General features: G+C 38.8%; 4 protein-coding genes across 4 annotated transcripts; 1 reads left to right on the top strand and 3 right to left on the bottom strand.

Annotated features, from left to right (window-relative positions):
* Positions 1–7,943: 7,943 nt before the first annotated feature.
* Positions 7,944–11,204, bottom strand: P170DRAFT_467173 (uncharacterized protein; the record flags this gene model as incomplete). The annotated part of the gene is made up of 4 exons (XM_024852459.1): positions 7,944–8,511; positions 8,567–9,006; positions 9,052–10,516; positions 10,578–11,204. 4 exons carry the CDS (start codon positions 11,202–11,204, stop codon positions 8,017–8,019), a joined length of 3,027 nt encoding a protein of 1,008 aa, XP_024701300.1. The 3' UTR covers positions 7,944–8,016.
* An 864-nt stretch (positions 11,205–12,068) lies between these two features.
* Positions 12,069–12,908, bottom strand: P170DRAFT_414784 (uncharacterized protein; the record flags this gene model as incomplete). Its single annotated transcript, XM_024847029.1, has 1 exon — positions 12,069–12,908. One exon carries the CDS (start codon positions 12,906–12,908, stop codon positions 12,069–12,071), a length of 840 nt encoding a protein of 279 aa, XP_024701299.1.
* An 869-nt stretch (positions 12,909–13,777) lies between these two features.
* On the bottom strand, positions 13,778–15,553 carry P170DRAFT_439690 (uncharacterized protein). Its single transcript, XM_024849897.1, has 3 exons — positions 14,888–15,553; positions 14,729–14,841; positions 13,778–14,680 (listed from the first exon to the last, which is right to left on the bottom strand). Exons 1-3 carry the CDS (start codon positions 15,393–15,395, stop codon positions 13,856–13,858), a joined length of 1,446 nt encoding a protein of 481 aa, XP_024701298.1. The 5' UTR covers positions 15,396–15,553; the 3' UTR covers positions 13,778–13,855.
* A 401-nt stretch (positions 15,554–15,954) lies between these two features.
* P170DRAFT_458193 (uncharacterized protein) lies at positions 15,955–19,538 on the top strand (the record flags this gene model as incomplete). Its single annotated transcript, XM_024851775.1, has 8 exons — positions 15,955–16,428; positions 16,483–16,623; positions 16,672–16,728; positions 16,777–16,854; positions 16,905–17,556; positions 17,610–18,049; positions 18,199–18,500; positions 18,651–19,538. Exons 1-8 carry the CDS (start codon positions 16,131–16,133, stop codon positions 19,536–19,538), a joined length of 2,856 nt encoding a protein of 951 aa, XP_024701297.1. The 5' UTR covers positions 15,955–16,130.
* Positions 19,539–19,622: the final 84 nt, after the last annotated feature.

Genomic DNA, 19,622 nt, shown 5'->3' with positions numbered 1-19,622 from the left:
ATCAACTTGTTAAATTGAAATAGTAAAATCAACTTGTCAAAAAGAATGAAAAATATGCAAGGGATCGACTGCATATTTATAGATATTTGAAATAAATCAAACATTGCAAACATAAAAGAATAAACTTTTAATTTCTAAATTAGGAAATAGAAAATAGCTGGTTTTCTAATTATTATATGATTCTTGCGATCAGATATTTCCTAAATAGGAAGTAGTTAGGTATTTCTTAATTAGGAAGTAGTCAGGTGTTTCCTAATTAGGAAGTAGTTAGGTATTTCCTAAATAGGAAGGTAAGCTAGTCTAAAATAGGAAATTCTTCAGAAATCTGATCTTTTTTAATTTTCGCTCACTTTGAGCTCAGCTTGACCTCACTTTTCCCATACAATTTGGTAGTAGAAGTGAGAGTTCAATAAAGTGAAAGTAAAGTTGTAGTAAATTTCGATTGTGGGGGTAAATCAGGTGATTCCGGTGAATCATGTGATGTCAGGTGACCCTATTTGATATATATTATTTTAGAAAGTATAAAATTAAACTAGATAGCTTAACTAGAAGATCAGAGGATTTTTTTTAAAAAAAAATAAATACTTATAATATTAGAGTTAAATAGTACTAAAATATAAAAATTTTAATATTAGTAAACCTAAATCTGACCTAGTAAAAACCTTTAAATCTCTGACTCTGCTTGCTCCTGTAATCTGAACCTGCTAAAATATTATTTTTAAAAATAAATAAAACCTATAGCTATTACCTGAAATCCAGGTGAATCTAAGAAAAGTATATAAGAAAAATAATCTAATCTGTGAAGTCTAGAAGGCCTTTATTATAAAAAAAGATTATTATTTAAAGATTATTTTAGTTACTTGCGAGAGATGGGGCAGCCTCTTATTTTATAAAAATTATTTATAGATCTTTAAAAATAATAAACTCCAAGCTAAATTAACTTATTTAGTATATAATAAACCTGCATCAGAATACCCTAGGAGAAGTTATATATATAAACTTTTTGCCTGTAAATATTTTTAGCCTAATATATACTAATATATGGCCTAATAGATCTAGAATTACTATATCTATTATTAAAATATTTTATTTTATAAAGCTAAGCAAGATATCCTAAAACCCTTATTTATATCTAAATATATTTAATAAAATATTTTTATAGATTTTATTATATATTTACTTAAGAGCCAGAGTTATAATACTATCTTAATTATTATAGATTGTTTAATTAAAATAAAGTATTTAATCCTTTGTAATTTAACTACTAATATACCTGCTATAGCTATAATATATATATAATATATATAAAAGCTATATAGCCTGCCCTAAATAGTTATATTAGATTAAGGACTTTAGTTTATTACTAAATTCTGGAAATATCTGATCTAGCGTCTAGATATTATAAGTAAATTATTAACTATATATTATCCTGAGACTAATAGCCAGATTAAATAAATAAATATTATATTAGAATAGTATTTTTAAGCCTATATAAGCTATTTATAAAATAATTAAAGTATCTAGCTTTTTTTAGCTGAATTCTTCCTAAATATTATATATTCTAATTTAATTAAGACTAGCCTATTCTTTACTAACTATGGTTTTTACTTATATATAAGATTTAAATCTGTCCTGATAAAAGACTATTATATATATAATTATTTTATTATGTAAGATATAAAATAGTTTATTATAAAAATATAAATTATTATTAAATTTACCCGAGCTAAGATATTATCTATCTAGGCCTGCTATACTAAATAAATAAATTACTAGCACTGCCCTGCCCGCCTGTTTAAAAAAGATTAACTAGTTTAGTTAGATATCTAATATATTAAGACTTTACAGTCTAGTAAGAAACTAGACTGGAATACTTTAGACCTATATTATATTAAAAAGATTATTAGTTTATATACTTATTATTTAGAATTCTTGCCCAGTATAAAAATTTACTTTATATTTAATATAAGCCTGTTTATCCCTGCCAGCTTAAATATCCTATCTGGTTAGTAAAACCCTTTTTTACCTTATATTAAGGTTAATAGACTCGAGAAGTAGAAGATCAAGGATATTTTTAACTTATTCTAAGACTGCCGCGGCTATGGCCGCCCTTATCTAATATATATTATAAAGTAGATTAAATATATAAACCTTATTACTAAGTCTGCCAGTTACTTAAAATATACTAAATAAATTATCTAGAACTACTATTACTAGTACTCTAATAAGTCTGGCCTTTTTTAGCCTTGACGGAGCTCAGCTATAAAAAAAGGATATATTATTATAGTATAGACCTGAGGGCACTGCTAAGCCTGCTAAAACCAGACAGAATTACTAAGCTGGAAGAATCTATTCTTGATCCTAATCTCTTAACTGTTTAAAAGTCTAAATACTAGAGATCCTATTATAGCTTTCTGAGCTATGTCTTATTTATTATCTTGTATATAGTCTAACAGTACTAATAATTAAAGACCTCGTGAACCTAGCCCGCCTGAGCCAGCCAGACCGCCTGCCCTGCCCGCCCCTGCTGCACCAACTCTACCAACCCACCAGCCTGCACCTTGACAAAAATTAATAATAAATTTTAATTATTAATAAACTTTAATTAAGTAATTTATTTTATATCAGGTATTAAATATCTTTTGTATTTCAATACCTTACATGAGCTCGCCAGGTCGCAGAAACTTAAAAATTACTAATTGTCACGGTGCAAACCTGAGGGCACCTGTAAGGGGCAGCCACGAAGGTTCTGTTCCGGGCACTTGGTTCCCTTAGATGGATGTACCGAGGAGTTCAGGACGCCTGTGATACGCCTGTAGACTGCCTGCTACACGCTAAGAAATATAAGAAATTAAAGAACAGATATAAAATAAATAGAATTAATTATTTAATCTTCTAAGGATTAAGCAGATAATCTTTTTTAATAAAAAGTCTTATAAAAATTAATTTCTAAATACTTTAGTAACCCTGCGGACCTCTGGTAGTCTAGTTATTTTATATTTTATACTAAAATAAGTACTAATAATAAATATATTTTTTTAATAAAATAATTATTTTTAAATATTTAATATAATATCCCATGCTTCTGCTTTAGTATTCTTATATAAAATAAAATTATTTTATTTTATTTTAAAAATTATTTTATATTTAAAATTATTTTTATAATTTATCTGTAGCTGTTATAATTTTAATTATTTAATAAAAGATTAATTTACTATATAAAAATTAAAATAATTAAATATTTCATAAATATCTAAGATTACCTAATACTCCTTTATAAATATAAATAATATAAATAAATTTAGTAAAATTAAACTTTTTTTTTAAATTCTTATATTTATTTTTTATATTTAAAAAAAATTAATTATAAGGTTCTGTGCTACTCTAATAATAGATTTTATATTAATTTATATAAAAATTAGTTTTTTAATTAGTTTTTTTATTTTTTTTATTATTTAATATTATTATAACTCTAACAAGATAAAAATATATTTATTTTGTTTTTTTTTTAGGAAAAGATTTCTCTGCTATTTTTATAAGTTTTTTTTTTTTTTTTTAAATCCTGGTAAAAATCTTATAATATATAGGCTAGGTTAATACAGGACTAATTTTAAGTGTATATAAGTTTTTAAAAAATTAAAAAATATTACTAAGCTAGCTAGCTATTATTTTTATAAAAAAAATAAGATTATTACTGCTAAGTAGCTAACTTATAAAGATATTATTAAAATTAATAAAATAATTTTTTTTATTAGGAAGATTTTTTGTTTATATAAGATTTTTTATAATATACTAAAAATATTTACTATGCTGCTAAGGCTGCTACTGCCCAGGCTGTTATTAAAGATTTTATTATTAATAAGGATTTATTAGCCCGCGCCTTAGAGCTATTTTCGGATAATAAACTATTTCTTAAGCCTAAGGGATTATTAGTTTTAGTATATTATTATCTTATATAAAAAAATAAATAGGATACTAATTTTTTTATAGGCTATAATTTTTATTAATATATCTAATTTTATAAAGGAAAAGATATTTAAATAAGGAGGTAGATTTTATATATTTTTGAACTTATACTGCGGTAAGAATAATTAAAATATAAAAATTTTAAAAGATATAAGATTTTTTTTTAAATTTTATATTATTTTTATCCTGTTTTTTTAAGGATAGTTATTCTGTTATTTTTTTTAATAAAGATTTAAAATATTTTAATATATTTTTATTATTATTAAAAAATAATATCTCTAGCTCCGTGTAAGATATTTAAAAAAGTATTATTAAAGTTCTGGATAAGAAGTTTTTTTAAATTAATTATTATTTATTTTTTTAACTTTTTTTAGCCTCTTTTAAAAATTAGGATTATTTTATATTATTATTTTATTTTATTCTGGAGTCCCCCGAAGCCATGCTTATTTTAGCCTAATATTTTTAATATATAAAGATACTAGGGTTAAAACCGCAGATAATATATATTTAATTATATATTATTAAAATATATAAATATTATATAGCTATAAAGTATCCTTATAAGCTTGTTCCTATTCTTTTATAGGAAAAAATAAGTAAAATATAGGCTGCTTATAAAAATAAGGGCTTAATAAAAATATATAAATAGTTTATTATAATTATAAAGTTTTTTGAGCGCTATTACTGGAATATTAAGAATAAAATATTTTAAATATATTAATTTTTAAATTATAATATATTTTATTTTATATAGCTATAGTAGGAGGCGCTGGGTCTATTTTATTTTAATTTAGTATAAAAAAATAATATCTATGATTAGGGGTAGTAAGGTGCTAGATAAAGCCTAATAAAGGTAAGAAGTTTTTTTTTTTTTATATTAAATAAAAATAGGCCTTTAGGCTATTTTTTTTTATATTTTATTATTAATTTATAGTTTCTAGTATATTATTAAAACTTTTAATCCTGTGGGATAAAAAAAAAGAATATATTATTATTTTATAGGTAGACTGCCAGAGGTCTACTTCTTATTAGAGAGATAAAAAACCTTATAAAAAAAATATTATTTTTATTTTTAAAAAAAAAATAAAATCCTGAATTTTTATATATATTTAAAATTTCTAAGATATTTGTTAAGTTATTTATAGATTTTTATATATTTTTGTAGTTAGGAAACCTAAATTATTTAATAAAATATTAAATTTTTTCTTACTAATTTTAATATATAATAATCTTTTTTATTTTTTACTTATTTTAGTTATTAATCTTGATAAATTTTTAAATTATAAATATTTTATTACTAGTTTACTAAGTCTATAGTTTTAAAAAAAAATATAAAAGATTAGATAAACTTATTTTTATAATTTAGATAGGCGCAGTTAGTAAGTTTATTTTTTAATAGATTTTATAACTTTAAATAATCTGATATATTTATTATTTAATTTTTTAGACAGTCTTTATATTAATAAGTTTTTTTTGCTAAGTAGAACCTTATTATTAATCTAAAATATTACTAGTTTATAATAATAATTATAGTATTTTTTTTATATTTTAATTATCTATTAGAAATATTTCTTTAGCCTTTTTTTAAGGCTATTTATATATTTCTGCTACTATTTAATTAATTTATACTATATCTCTGCCTTATAATTAAATAGCTAGAATGTTATAAAAGTATAACTTATTAGCGCCTGATTCAGGGATATGTTTAGAGAGATATAGGTTAAGTTATTGTAAGTAAATTTTATAAATAATAGCTAATCTGCCCAGTTATTTTACTGAAAGTTCATATAATAATATAAGTATATTTTTATAATTTAATTTTACTATTTTGTTTAATTATTAGTCTGAGGATAGAATATTATGCTTATTTAATATTTAATTTAGAAAATCTAATAGAATTTATTCTAATATTTATTTATAAATAATAATTCTTTATTACTAATTAATTTTTTTAGCGCTCTATATTTATAAATAATCTTTTTTATAAAAATATTAGCTAACTATTTAGTATTAATAATATTTTATACCAGGATATATTATATTATTTTAATAAATTTATTTACTAAAACTAGGATTATATCACAGATAAAACCCTTATAGTCTGCTGGTAATAAATCTATAATAAAATTAAATATTATTAATTATTATAGTTTTTCTGGGACTGGTAGGGGATTTAACTATCTATACTTATAATAATATAGGACCTTATTATACTAATAAATAGTATAGCTAGTAATATAATCTGCTATATTTTTTAATATAAGATCCTACTAAAAACACTAATAAATAAAGTCTAATATTTTATTTTATTTAAAATATTTTATAAAAAAATTATTATAATAAATATATAGTAGCTCCTGCCGCAGTATAATATCTAAAGATATATATAAAATATTTTTATATTATATAAGGCCCTTTTTATTAAGACTCCAAGCCTCCGGAGAAATAATTTAATTAAATAAATATTATAAATTAGTTATATATTATATAAAGACATTTTTAAGTTATACTTACTATATTAAAGCCTTAAAATCTCTAGTATTTAATCTATGTTTAGTCTTCTTATAATTACTCTATGTATTAATTAAGCTTATTTATAAGGTGTTATTACTTTCTGTCTGCTTGCCAGTCTAATCTACTTATAAATTTATTTATATATTAAATTAATATTTTTATAAATAATTATTATTTATTTATTTACTGGTCTAATTTTTTTATAAATTAATTTAAATATTAACTTAGCTTCTGTATAGCGCGGTGTAATCCAGAGTATAAATATTATTAATTTTAATTTTAATATTATTTCTTAGAGATAAAAGTTCTAGATTTTTTTTATTTTTTAAGATAATCCTTTAAGATTTATCTTATTTTATAAAAATAATTTCTAAAGATTTTTTAGCTACAGCTTTCTCTAGAATATTAATAATATTTTAATATTGTAAGGATCCATATGGGATCCTCCCAAGGATGCTTAGTCAGAACGGGTGCTTAGTCATAGCCTAGTGAACACACGATGAAAACATGTTCTCGCGGGGGTTCCCCTGAATCCCAGCGACAACACCTTAAGCAGAATACACCATACATTTATGATCCCTAGCCAATTGCTTTCACGCCGCCTCACCCCTAAGACATCAAGGTATTCCACCTTATAAAAAAAATATATTTATTATTAGTATTTATTTTAGCACAGAACACAGAATAACTAGACTATTAAAGATCTATAGGGTTATTAAAATATTTAGGAATTAATTCTTGCGAAATCCTTTATTAAAAAAGATTACCTGTTTAATCCTTAGAAGATTAAGTAATTAATTCTATTTATTTTATATTTATCCCTTAACTCCTAGTATCTCTTAGCGTGTAACAGGCGGTCCGCAGGTATATTACAGGCGTCCCGAACTCCTTAGTATATCCATCTAAGGGAACCAAGTGCCCGGAACAGAACCTCCGTGGCTGCCCCTTACAAACAGGTTGCCTTAATTAGATATAAGTAATAAAGTTATAAAGTTAAATATCTTAGTATCTTAAAGGTAAGATAATGTGAAAATAATTGGCTAGGGATCTTAAATATATAGTATATCTTGTTTAAGGTATTATTACTAGGGTTCAGGGGAACCCCGCGAGAATATATTTTTATTATGTGTTTGCTAGGCTATGACTAAGCACCTGTTCTGACTAAGTATCCTTGGAAGGTTCCTATATGGATCCTTACATAAATAATAATAGATTTAATAACTAATATAAAAACTCTTTTTATATTAAAGAAAAACTTTACTTACCTAACTTACTCTGTATGTTTAATATTATAAAAGCTATTTTATAACTTGTACTAGGGCGCAGCCCCCTGTTAAGTATAACTATAAATAATATAATCTTTCCCGAGGTATTATGCCTTGGGATCTTTATATTTCCGGCGGGATCAGGCAGAAATGTAATAACTACCTATACTGCGGTATTGCCTGCTTGTTCGCGAGTGGGTAGGGTAGGCGTCGCCGGACAACAGTTGTTCTGCCATGATGTGCTACCATGTCTCCAGTAGCATTCTGCTCCCTAGACACGCGCTTCGTGGAGCAATATTTGTGTTTCTTGCCATGAGTCTGTATCCCACAATAGCACCGAGCCATCCGATGACCCTGTGACCAACATCCTGCCATCTGAAGAAAATGCCACAGATCTAAAACCAAATAAACTCCGGGGTTCGGGTTTTAATTCCCTCTCCAGATCACCTGTTGCTGTATCCCAGATCTTTATCAGATCGTCATCTGCCCCGGCAATCAATTGATTGTCTGGGGAGAAGGCCACATCATTAACTGCGGATGAGTGTTCGAGGGTTTGTAACAAAGACCCCCATTCCTTCTCTACAACTGGGGGCTTGAGTATCCAGTTAGGGATTTCTCTTGTGCGCCGCACTATACTCGCCTCTGGCGTAAAAAGAAGAGCGGAAACGTAGAGCTGGAGCGGCGCTATACCCACAGCTGGTGAATTTGTCAAGATGAATCGCTTCGCATCATAAAGAAATTCAGAGAGGTCGGAATTTTCTCTGACCTAAACCTCGTGGTCAATAAACATATCATCCAACTTTCTTTTTATCATGACTTACTCCTGGCAGTGATTGTAACATGTCTACAACCCCAATTGTCTCTGGCATCAACCCCATTAAAGCCATGGCCTCTAGCCAGTGAAGAATGTGATCTTGCAGGAAATGAAGAATGTCAGTTGCTGGGAGAACGTCACTTTCTTCCAGATGGTATGCCCAGTATTGGCAGGCGTAGCGAACTGGTGATAGCGGATTATCTGCTGGAGCTGTGACCTCATCGGACAAAACTCCGCAATGGGAAAGCCCATATATATTTTCCTTCAGGATCTCACTCATTCCATTCAATGAGTTTTGAAAGACAAAGCCGTGAAGTTCTTGGAGGGGCACATCGCTAAGTCGACGGTGATTCTCAGATAACCAGTCTTGAGCGGATTGGTGGATCAAATAAACAGTTTCGCCCCGGATAGCCAGGAACGACCTGCACTGTATGACACAGTCTTTTCCTGCATTGACCCTTTTTTTTAACCCTGTGAGTTACTCGATCTCACTCAGAGTTAACGGTCGACGTGCAAGCATGGTCATAGCAAGAATATCTCTGTATATCTGCCGTTTCAACCGGCCGAGCAGATAATCATACATTTCATCAAGCCCGCTTGGGATTTGATCCATGACCTCTCCCCAAAGAACCAAAGGCTCATCTTTGAACTGTTCACAGACCAGAGAGACCCAGATAAATGTGTTGCTTGCTCGGTCGCGTAACCGGCCGACTATGCTTTGAACAACCTCTTTTTGCTCTTGTCCATTGACATCTTTATCCTTCTGGAGCCGTCTCATCTTTTCCTCGATGTATTTATCTATGGATGGCGAAAGGTCTTCGTCATCAAGCCTTAGGAGACTGTGATTTCTCACGGCAGTTTCACTCGTACTTTCCGGGATTTCTGATAACGGCCGACTGGTGATTAAACATTTGACGCGAGACAGTTCCTTGTTCCATAATTCATCGTTTAGGAACTTGACCAGCTGTGCTCTGGTTGTCTTTTCGCATTCATCAAGAGCGTCAATGACGAGAAATACACGGCCAGTATCTTTTAGCATGTTGATGAGAATATCCCGCCAGGTCGCAAAGGAATACGGATCTTGTATGAATTTATCCCCGGAGTGAGAAAATTGCTCGTCGAGATGAGACATAAGCTTTGGCTGTTTTCGAAGCAGCATCCACACCAGACTTTGGAGAACCGCAACCCCATTGTTCAGGTCAACATGTGTGTACTGGCAGAAGAAATATATTATGATCGGAAGCTCCGTACGCAGGCGCTGGCTTTCAAGAAGAGTTCGACTTTGCAGCTCTTCTATGGCGCCAATTAAGAGCATCGTCTTTCCAGTTCCTGCTTGTCCGCTGATCCACAGCCTTCTGGTTGCGTTCTCATCTTCCCAGTTAACAAATGCCTTGAACTGATCAGTCTTGAAGATCCACGCATATAATTCGCTCATGGATTCCTCCTTGAGACTTTGAATGCCTTTAACGGTGGCCTCCGGATCAACACGGCGTATAGCCTGCAGTCGGTGCTGGAACTTCTTGAACTCATTTTCTGTCTCGATATCCATCCTCCAATCTATCATCTGGTGCTCTAGATCTTTCAATCTGTTTTTCAAATGCTCATCGTTATAGAGAGAGATGGTTTTTGTAAGAACCTGTTCTGCCTCTTCAATGCTTTGCAGATCACCGCTCCAGTTGTCCAGGTCCACAATCCCACGCAGCAATACTAAGGGTTGGTGTTTTTTGAAGTAGAAGCAGACACTTCTTATCTGGTAGTAGAGCAAGGACTGATAGAGACTCGTAATGTTTCCTGCGATGTCGTCACGGATTCCTTTCAATGGATCCTTTTCATTGATTCTGATTTTGTCATCGCGTAACAGATGATCTGTGTATTTGGAATACCATTCCATCTTGGAAACAACGGACGCGACCCCGTTGTAGATATTGGCTCCAACTTCAACTGGCTTGAGGAGTATCTGGTGATCATTGCATTGTTAGATTGTCTAATCCAAGCCCATTGACCAGAAAAGCACTTACATCCACGGTTGAAGAAATCACGGCCCAGGGCAACGTGGTTTGCGGGATATTCTTCAGGGGAATACCAAGAATTTCTTTTATTTGCTTGATAACCCTGATCGTACTATCTGAACGAACGATGATTTTTTTGTATTTGTCGATTTTTTCCAATCCCCCGGCAACGATCTCTTCCATTTGTTTCTCTCCAAAGGTATTCGAGGAGGATTTCGTAAGATAGTTGACTAATAACTCCTCGTATTTTCTCACATATTTCTCCTTTTCCGGGTCTGTTTTGAGATTGTCGTATGCATTTTTCCAAAGGGTGGCGTGAATCAACCCTAATTGGGCATCCTGGTGTTGATTGGGTTGCTGCGTTATGCTAACAACAGGTTGTATCCCATCGTCTCCATCATCAACAGAAGTGGGATTGCTGGGATTGCGATCATTGGTTTCATGGGTATCCTCTCGAGTATCAGCGACTATATCGTCTGATCGTCTGTTGAAGGCGTGTTGTAACTGTTTTGGGTGTTTTTCTCCTTTGCTGTGGCTCGGTCTTTCTTCCTCCGGCCAAACAAGGTGTCGAGGCAACCGGCCTTCTTGGGTGACGCCATGTTGTGGTAGTTCAAGGAGACAACGTCCGAACAGCATGAGAAGGCGGGAGATCGTCAGGTCTCCGCTGGTACCCCCCTCTTTTATAAGAACTAAGAATGGACTTCAGCCAATGTCACGCGCGATGGGGGTTGGTCCCCGAGTAAACAGCGGGTTGTGCCAGCCTGAGGGGTCTGTGGACGAGAAAGGCGCTCTTGGCCAATTGTTCCCCCCTTTTCAAGCTGACAGGGATCAGAGCAGACGTGTGAGTCGCTGACTGGCTGTAAAGATCTCTCATCCCGGAAGGTAGTAGTGGTTTCCGATTTGATTCGAACGATAATTGAATTCATCTATAATGGCTTCATTAACTAGGCATTGCCCCCAAAAAGAAGGAATAGAAGGCCCCCCGGGGGCGCGGTAGACGCAGCGGCTGTGTTGCGGCTACTTGTTTTAGTTGTATTCTGCTTTTTTATTTGTTTACTGCATTTATGTGCTTATGGCGTACGCATGCGAGATTCTGCTTCGACCAGCAAAGCGCCCGCATGGCTTGTGACTTTAATAAATAGGCTCTATCGGGTTAATAGAATTGTGATTGATTGATTGATTGAACAGTGTTTCACCCCTTGGTTCTCAAATTTTTCTACATCCTGATACGTGAAGACTCATATGCATCACATTATATCATATGATGAGTATATCTGACTATAGTGGTACGGAATGCAACCGAAGCCAAAGGAATATGACAGCCCCGGATTCCTTATTTGGGTAAGCCCTATCTACCATCGCCATCTACAAATTCTATAACTAAACCAAGCAGATCAAATCAAAGCAACAATCATCTCGTTAAACTAAACTAAGGATTGATCATATCGTGACCCTCATTTCATACCATCCAACCCCCAGAACTATCACTTCACCTCTAACTTAGAGTATATAACTGCGCGACAGCCACTCCAACTCGGGACGTCCCGAGCACGTCTGAACACTGTTGCAAGTACCGGGGTCATATCCAGCATAGAAAAAGAACGTATCCTGCTTCTGCTGAAGATCATCGCCGCCGACATTCGGCGTCCGATCCTTCGTCGAATATCCCAAGTAGCCAACCAGCTCCGCGCTAGACGTAGACTGGCGCTCCGCGTTGTCCGCAAAGAAGCCCGTCACCGAGTGATCGGGATGGTCGAAATCGATGTTCACATCGTTCACATAGTCCATGGTGTTGATGCGCAGGGGATCGAAGTCCTCGATCAGCCACGCAAGCGTAGATAGCAGCTTGTCCTTGGTGTAGGATGTCGAGCCGGTGAGCGTTTCAATGGACTCGAGATCGCCGTTCCAGAGCTGCAGGAGAGAGACATGGTGGGTGGATTCCCAGCCCGTGCCGTCGAGGCCGCCGTCAGGGAGCTGCAGGAAGGCGAGCGAGATGTCGGATCGCCCGTTCAGTGTGTACACGGGGATGTCGGTGTCTGGGGCACCCGAGTCGCTTTCGGTCCACTCGTTAGCGACCCCGGCCATCTGGGCGTAGGCGGCTAGAGAGCCCGCCTGGCGGCCGTTCCAGTATGCCCAGTCATTGCCAGCATCGCCGGCGGTTAGGAAGATGGTGCGAAGACCGGCACCGCCGTGGACGTTGTGCAGGAGGTCGGGGCTCAGGAAGAGCAGGTCATCGTCTTGGTGGGCGACGATGTTTAGGGTCTTGAGGGTTTGCTGGGCGGTGGCAAGCGAGTATTGGGCTATGAGGAAGAGCGCGCGGAACGCGAAGGTGGACTTCATGATGGGGGAGGTATGGAATGAGGATGGAGGGAGTATGAGAGGTCTGGTTTGAGAGATACATTTCGGAGTGAAACATCAGCTACTTATGCTTGTAGGAGCGGCTTGCAAGGGATAGGATTACTGTTCGTGTATCGATGGTTTGTTATTTACTCATTCCAGTGGGCTTGTTGGGGCGACGTGATGGTATGATCGGCACATTCTTTCTGTCACCTGTGAGGCTGCTTGGAATTGCAGGTGTTTATACTAAATCAGGACTATGTTTTGATTTGATCATTTGATCGGAGCCTGCGCTAATTTGAGCTGAGTAGCTCACCTGGTCCCTTTTGCTAGCAGTTCCATGCCGAGTAACTTCGTAGATAGTCTGCCTGGAGCTACGATGTAAACGTATCTTTCAGAACTATAAAATTTTATACAAGTTATTCACATTCTTCTTTGAACACTAATTCTCTTCTACGCCGCCTCTTAGTAGTCGACACTATTAACTGCAGCGTCACATTCCTCCTTCCTTCCTCTTTCTCCCTTATGAGCTTAAGCCTCACTTTTCTTGCTGTCCAAAATGGCATGAAGCAGAACGCTATGTCGGCAATTGCTAACACCAATCAGCAGCCAAATATGGCCGAATTGCGTCAGTATCAGCATTCCGGGCACAATCCTTCTTTCCACCAAGGTATACACAGAGGTTGCAAAACCCATAGTGGTATTCAAGGATTTTGTGGCTGTGCCGAGAACACAGTCGGCGAGAGAGGACATTGCATTGCATTGTATAGCTCGGTTTTCTCATCGGAGATAATTGTTGTATATTTTCAGGTGAAGGGTTTAGTATATTTGCATTATATTCCGAAGGCTTTACGCTTGAAGGATATATATGTGCGTAACTCAAGTGTTTATGTACTGCAGCGTTGACCAGCTGTAGCCCTAAATGCCTACTAAATACAAACCATATCCCATTAAAACGATAATCTCCGAACAGGGACCATCTTCCCCATTCTCCTTGCTACCTCCACCTCCCGATGAAACAACACCTTCTCCGCAACATTCTTCACAAACTCATGAACATCCCCCTCGTTTTCATCCGCCTGCATCCCCTCCACCGCATCCACAATGGCCTCGCAATCCCAACACAAACAAACCTCATACTTCTGCCCAAACCTCAAACCAAACACCTCTGCCGTATACTGCATCCCATTCCTCACAACACCCTTCCCCACCCGATCATCATGATTCACAAATCGCCCGACCCTCTCTAGCATCGCCTCCCGATACCGTCCCGCACTACACTGATGCGTATGCCAGACCAGATCAACATCCAGCGTCGGTACGAGGCTCTTCTTCGGATACAGCTTTAAAAGCTGCAAGAACTTCTCATATCGCTCAATACCCCGACCCAGAGTCCCCTTCACCGCCGGACTCCGGATCCACAGCTGCGCGTCCATCTTCTCGACGAACGACACCTGGCGCTGGATCTGGTCGATCAGGGATTTATTTTCCTGCGTCTGAGACTGCAGGAAGCTGGAGTGGATATTCTCAAGGAAGGATTGGGGTCGTGGAAGGGGTGGTTTATCCTTGTTATATTTTCTGATGATGTTGAAAGTCTCGAGAATGCCGCGTTTTGTGCAGCTGAAGCGGGAGAGGAGGGAGGACACTTCGGTGTTTGACTTGGCGGTTTGGATGAGTGTTTCGAGGAGGTCGGGTTCGAGGTTGGTGGATTGGAGTTTGGCTGTGTGGTGCTCTGGGAGGTGGTATTTCCACTCGTGGGGGTCGATAGATGCGTGCTGATACTGGTTAATAGTCATCTCTATCCGGAAGTATAAAGAACTCACAATTAATTTCCATGGAAAATGCATTTTTCGAACAAGATCCAATTTGTCCTTGTCGCAGTAAGCATCGAAGTCGCTCGGATTCAACAGAAAAGCATGCCAGACCATGAGCACATCTGCCATTTATTAACACCCAGATATCCAAGTAATAATCCCACTCACCTAATGGAGGCAGAATCATCAATTCCCCATCACACGACTCCAACACCCCATCCTCGACCATCTTCACCCACACTTTGAACCGCGTCACCGCCAGACCCAAATAATGCGGCCATTTCTCCAACCGCCGTCTTGCGAACCCCAGATCGCGCAGCTTATGCGGAACAATTACATGTCGTCTCTGTACGTTCGACCATCGTCTGCGATACACGGTGCGTTTGTCCGGCTTGATTCCGAAGGTGTCGTCGAGCTCGTTACAGGCTAGTACGCGTAGTTTGAGGGAGTTGAAAACTTGCAGAAGCTCTAGATGCACGGCACATTCGCTGATAGTAGGGAGGGAGGTTGGACTTGAGGTGGGATTTGAGAGCGATTCAAAGAGGGAACGGGAGGGGATTGCGGGGCTTTCGGATTTGAGATTTGTTCTTTCGTAGCTTGTGGAAGGGTTGGATTTGATATGGAGGATTTGGAGGTTAGCGGCGCGGTGGAGGGTGGTGAGTGATGAGGTTGTCATTGTTTTATCTGTCGGTGTCCTTATTTTGGTGGATGGTTGAGAGTATAGAAGTTAGGGCTATACGGAGTTATGAATGGTGCGGGGACTCGGACGACGGCGTGATCTGACACGGGAGATCAAGATAAGAGGCACTGGCCAACCAAGTGAACTAATCCTCGTCGCCCCATGACTCGAGGTGAATACGAGATGACGGGCAAAAAGGGGGTTTTCCGGGTGAGGCGGAAGCCTTCAGATGCATAACGATAGGGTCTGTACCTGAGCCATGCCCTGTGATCAGTTCCTTCTAGCTAGTAATCTAAAATCTAGGTAGACATAATCTAGTCAAGGCTCCAGCTGCAGCCTTTACCGAGGCATTCATCGAATTGGGGTAAAATTGACGAGAACAGTTCATCCTAAACATCCGTACAGCCGCGGAGCCAGTCCCTATCGGTGCTAGTCGGGATGACCCATGCTTCGATACGAGATGCACCTGGACGTAGAACGGGACTATGACGCAGAGTTCAAGTCAATATATACAGGTTCATGACCTTGTTTATCTCTGTGCCCCCTTAAGTCAATACGATGATTTAGCGCAGCAACTATTCGCATCGATCCGCCTCACTATCAACCTAGTCTAATTTCTGACCGTGTGTTCAGGCAGATATCTATGGGTGGCAGACTGCGCAGTACTTAATGCCCTGGTTAAGCTTCCCAGTAACTCTCCCCGAAAACAAATGAAATAAACAAGAAACCTCAATGTCACGATTCAAATCATCGCGGCCTCATCCGCTCCCTCAGGATATCACCCCCGGTCCCAACCTCCCCTGGGATCTCATCGGACCGGGAGAATCGCATCTTCTCGCCGAACTAGAAAAACTCTATTGGATAGGAGTCAAACACGAACTACAGAATATCATCCAGACACTCCGATTCTGGCAACGCTCTGAAAATTCACACGTCAGAGTCCCCGACGAGACGGATGACCATGTTTATGGCTTCGATACGTTCATCGACCAGGTTTGTCGGGAGAGCAGAGATCTTGCGGTTCGATGTGGTTTGTTTTCGTCGCCTATAATATGGAAACGGTATAGCGCTAACATTGAAATAGAGAGGAGGCGTCGAAAAGAAGAAAATAACTTCGTTACACAAGCTCAGCAATACGAAAATGCGGTGAAACAGGCGTTACTTGATGTCAAAGCAGAGAGAGATGCGATGAGGGTTAGAGGGGAGGTCAGGCATGAGATCAAAAGTAACTATTCCTACTTACACTTCTGAGAAGTTCATGCTGATGAGCTAGATCTTCCGAAATTGAACGGCCTCGATTTTCGTGCGTGCATGCTACTACAGGCTGATGGTGAGTCTTTTCTTTCTATTGCTCCTTCACCTGCTAACCCAACTCCAGGGTTCCTGGACATCGACAAGATCACCGAATACCGACCCCCTCGCGATAAGACAGGGCCAAAGCCCCGTATACCACAGCGTAAGTCCATCTTCCCATTTAATTTCATCCGAAAATCTCACTAAAGCCAGTAACCCTTTCAATCAACGAACACCCCCAGCCCGAATTCCATCCTCTGCGCTGCTCAGCCTGCAACGCCACCATCTACGACAGCATGTTCACCAAGCAACCACCCACACCAAAGCCCTTTACCATCTGCTGCGACTGCTACTGGACGCACCACTACGGCGATCCCACCCTCGTCAAAGTCCACAAACATTCGATCCTGCATGCCATCGACGGACCTACCAGCAGACGGCTCTGCCAGTGCACAACAGTCCAACACTCTGATGCGCTTGGCCGTCCGCGCAATCTGTTCCCTCTCAACCTTGACGATCGACATATCACGACCGGCAAGCTTCGTTGTCCACTGCTGGATCTGACAGATATGGTTGCGCACGCGAAATACCGCGGGTTGCTCGCCAGTGTGGGGGTGGAACCGCGAGGGTCTTTGGCGCGGGTGATCGAGCGAGTCAAGTCGATTAGGGTGGGAAGGGGAGATAGATCGAATCGTGAGGATCGAGTTGTGTCGGGGACTTTGCACGACATGGATCCAGGTGCAGGACACCCTGCAGAGGACGACATCCCGGCGTTTTTCCGCCATCGCGCAGACAAGAATCCGTTTGGGGAAGTGCATATGGCGTTGCGGATTGGGCCGTTGGTCATTGAGAATGGTGTTGAGGGGTGAGTTCACTTTGCTATTTTGAATGGAGAATGGGTGTGCTGATCGGAAGCAGTACCAAGTCAGGTGCCTTGATAACCCTAAGAGAGATGTCTGTTTTCCATGAGAGCTTTCAGCATGGAACACACCAGCCTGCACTTGCGGTTGATGGATCTCCAGAGAGAACTATATGGCAGCAATCGCAACGGCCAATCGATAGCCCCAAGCGATATAACGCCATCATGAAGCAGGTCGTGGGAGTGCCGTTCTCCGGTCTCGCTGATTCCGAGCAGAGCAGGGAGAAGAAAATCATCAAGCTCGTGATAGAAGCTAGTCAATCACCCACAGCCCTGGAAACAGACACTCAGCAAGAACTGGACTCGCGCATCTCTCGCATCCTCGAGCAACTGCAGCACCTCCTCGCCCCTCGAGTGAAAACCTACCTCTCCAGCATCACCTCGCAGCTCCTGACCTCAACAACCACACTCACATGGAACCCAGTAACGAACAACTGCAGTTCCTTCTGCGCCTCCTTACTTGATCCAGCTCTCTTCACGCCTCTTGTCAACGGACCTCCCATCACCACTAACACCAACACCAACAACCCCCCAACCCCCTCTACCTAATAAGTTTCTACACCCCTCCTCCCCCACCGACCCAACCAGCCCTCACCCCAGCCCCAAAATCCAAATACGACATCCCACCCGGCCACATCGACGAATACCTCACCCACACCCCCTCCTCAGACCTCATCGACACTCTAACCCAGTACTCCACCGACTGGGCATCCTTCCCTCAACCCCTCTACCCTCACCAAGAGCTTTTCCCATGGGACTGTACGGAAGGGTACGCTCGATGCCCGACGCCCTGCGGAAGCTGCAACCTGGCCAAGCACGTCTGGGCGTTTCCGTTCGACTCGTGGTCTCTGGTTTCGATGCACTTAGGTCGAGAGAGGTGTTTGTATCCGGTGCTTTTGGGTGGGGAGTATAATCATCTTTCATTGGGAGGGTTGATTCATGGTTACGGGCATGGTCAGACTCAGGATGCAAATACTGCCACCACCAACACCAACACCAACAACGAGAACGACAATACAACATCCTTGCCCATGACCCAGAACCAAGACAAACAAACCCTCTCCTGGCTCCAAAACCGCCTCTCCATCCTCACCGCATCATGGCTCCTCACCCGCACAGCAACCAGCATGGCGCGATCCTCTACCTTCGTAAACTCCCCTCTCTGGATCCATCAACCCCCGCGCTCTTCATCTCCATCCTCGCCATCCATCCATTCGATCCCTAGAGTAAAAACAGGGGGAGTCCACCGCGCCCAACCAAACAGCCACTCCTTCGAGCTCGGGACCAACGCACATTTCTTTCTCGCAACCTGGGCAGGAAAGTCGGCTTACGAGCAACGGAGTGCGTATGAGAAGGTAAGGGGAGAGAGGATGAGGATGCAGGATGTTTTATCTAGGACGAGGGGGAGGTTTCGAAAGATAAATACCTCTTCTTCCTCTACTACCTCATCCTCCTCATCTAACAAGGGAAAGAAGGAGAAGGAAAAGAAGAAGGCAGGAGAGAACTCTCCACCAAACCAGACCCGCGCATACAAAGGCTTCGAAGGCGAGGATAGTACGCGCTTTACGGGGAATTTTCAGATTTTCTATAATGCGTCGTATACCCCTTTTTCTGATGATGGGGCTGGAGCAGGAGGGGAGTGCGTTGATGCTCAGTTTGCGAGTATCGTTGGGTTGGCCAGTATTGGGCAGTTTGGGGCTGATCCGGGGTATGATCCGGCGACGGATCCGGGGGTGAATTGCGCGACTGGGTGTGGGAGTTCGAGTGCTGGTGACTCTGGTCATGGAGGTGGTGGTGGTTATGGTGGAGGAGAAGGAGGTGGCTCTAGTGGTGGAGGAGATGGAGGAGGCGGTGGAAGCAGTGGAGGTGGAGGTGGTGATGGAGGAGGTGGTGGTGGTGGTGGTGGTGGAGGAGATGGGGGAGGATGAATGACTGAATTAATGATCTATCAGTTGGCGTATGTTAACTGTTGCTCCATCCTGATGACCTGAAGTACTGGACGGCTAAAACGA

Source organism: Aspergillus steynii, assembly GCF_002849105.1.
Source record: "Aspergillus steynii IBT 23096 chromosome Unknown P170scaffold_7, whole genome shotgun sequence".
Classification (NCBI taxonomy): Eukaryota; Fungi; Ascomycota; class Eurotiomycetes; order Eurotiales; family Aspergillaceae; genus Aspergillus; species Aspergillus steynii.
Note: the sequence above shows the minus strand (reverse complement) of the source record. Positions and strands in the feature narration are given on the sequence as shown.

Bases quoted from the DNA above. Each gene is read 5' to 3' on its own strand.
- P170DRAFT_439690 (XM_024849897.1), bottom strand. From the start codon at position 15,395: ATGACAACCTCATCACTCACCACCCTCCACCGCGCCGCTAACCTCCAA. The intron at 14,842-14,887 runs GTGAGTGGGATT...AATAAATGGCAG, and splicing joins GATGATTCTGCCTCCATTAG to ATGTGCTCATGGTCTGGCAT. The intron at 14,681-14,728 runs GTGAGTTCTTTA...AACCAGTATCAG, and splicing joins ATTTTCCATGGAAATTAATT to CACGCATCTATCGACCCCCA.